The sequence below is a fragment of the Penaeus monodon genome, chromosome 27 (genome assembly GCF_015228065.2).
Source record: "Penaeus monodon isolate SGIC_2016 chromosome 27, NSTDA_Pmon_1, whole genome shotgun sequence".
Taxonomy (NCBI): domain Eukaryota; kingdom Metazoa; phylum Arthropoda; class Malacostraca; order Decapoda; family Penaeidae; genus Penaeus; species Penaeus monodon.
The window spans coordinates 29453004-29454264 of record NC_051412.1 but is presented as its reverse complement, the minus strand read 5'-3'; the positions used below and the strand labels follow the sequence as shown (position 1 = coordinate 29454264).

The following is a 1261-nucleotide window of genomic DNA, read 5'->3' as shown; positions in this document are numbered from 1 at the left end:
TCTTTTTTCCCACTGTTTTATCAATGTCATGATTTTCTATGCAGCACGCAACCGTTTCCTCTTAACCCTGAGTGAAATCCACAGAAAATAAACTTCCTAACGTATCCTTTTCCATCTTCCTGCAAACTACAGGTTGTCGAGGACGGCTACCAGTTCTTCGAGAAGCGGTCTCTGGTGACGCTGTTCAGCGCGCCCAATTACTGCGGCGAATTCGACAACGCGGGAGCCGTGATGGGAGTCAGCCAAGACCTCACCTGCTGGTTCAACATCGTGCCTGTGAGTGTCGGCTGTTTGGTGCCTGGCCTTTGGTTCGTGCAGTTGTTGGTGATGTGATTCATTCCTTTGAGTGCACTGAACTGTTATTTTAATTTAGTATTTTTATGGTACAAGTTAAATAAGATATTTTTGTTATTATTAAGGGAGGGTCAGAGTTGTATGTATTGGGTAATTTGGGTGATTGTTTTGTGGTAAATGAAATGTTTGTTCATGTGTGTGCTACTGCACTGAAAAAATAACAAAAACAAAATAGCTTTGATATCGAGTATTATCGCCATTAGCGTTATTACTTGCAATATCCTCATCATCACCATTTCAAAACGTCACCCTTAACACTTAAGTAAAGCGATTAACGCTCGCCCCTCCCACAGCCTGACCGTCGCCGAGTGTACATCAAGAAATGAGAGCGGGGAGAAACTAAGCTGGAATTATTATTTATTATGGCTGTAGCGTCAGCGAGGAGATGGAGATCCCGGCCTAACCAAGACAGTAGGAGAACCAAGACCTAAGGACTGTAACTTTCAACACGCCCGAAGAGACTTATTGTATCCTCAGCCGCCCCCTGTTGTTGTCTACCTACAGCGTCACCACTGCTACGTGTAGGGCTTGCTATCAGCTAATATGTACACACAACTGTTATGAAGACAGTGTGTGTGTGGTGCCCATTTCGACCTGAAGTGTTCTGCCGATTGTCCGTTGTATTGTTGCCCAAAGGCGCAGCTGTAGAACTCATAACAGCGGACTGAAGTGGGTTACCGAATGTCTGTGTTTGTTAGCCTTCGCCTACATGTTCTGTGTGTAGTGAAATAAACCATAGCCAAAGAATAGAATTTTGTCCTGGATAGAGTTCCGCTAGTGCAGTCGGAGCTATCACTCTTATATTTATAACGAAAATAAATGAAAGTGGAGGAAAAAATAAAGTGATTTTACAATAACTGTATTACATTGTGAAGTATATTAATGAAAAGAAATTCTTGTGGATACT

General features: G+C 42.7%; 1 protein-coding gene across 1 annotated transcript in view; it reads left to right on the top strand.

The window, feature by feature from the left end:
- The window catches only part of LOC119590758 (serine/threonine-protein phosphatase PP1-2-like), a 25270-nt gene extending 24009 nt beyond the window's left edge, over positions 1–1261 (top strand). The window contains exons 8-9 of the mRNA XM_037939469.1: positions 133–276; positions 648–1261. Of these exons, the coding sequence (XP_037795397.1) occupies positions 133–276; positions 648–680 (177 nt within the window). The 3' untranslated portion in view covers positions 681–1261. The remainder of the gene's footprint in view (positions 1–132; positions 277–647) is intronic.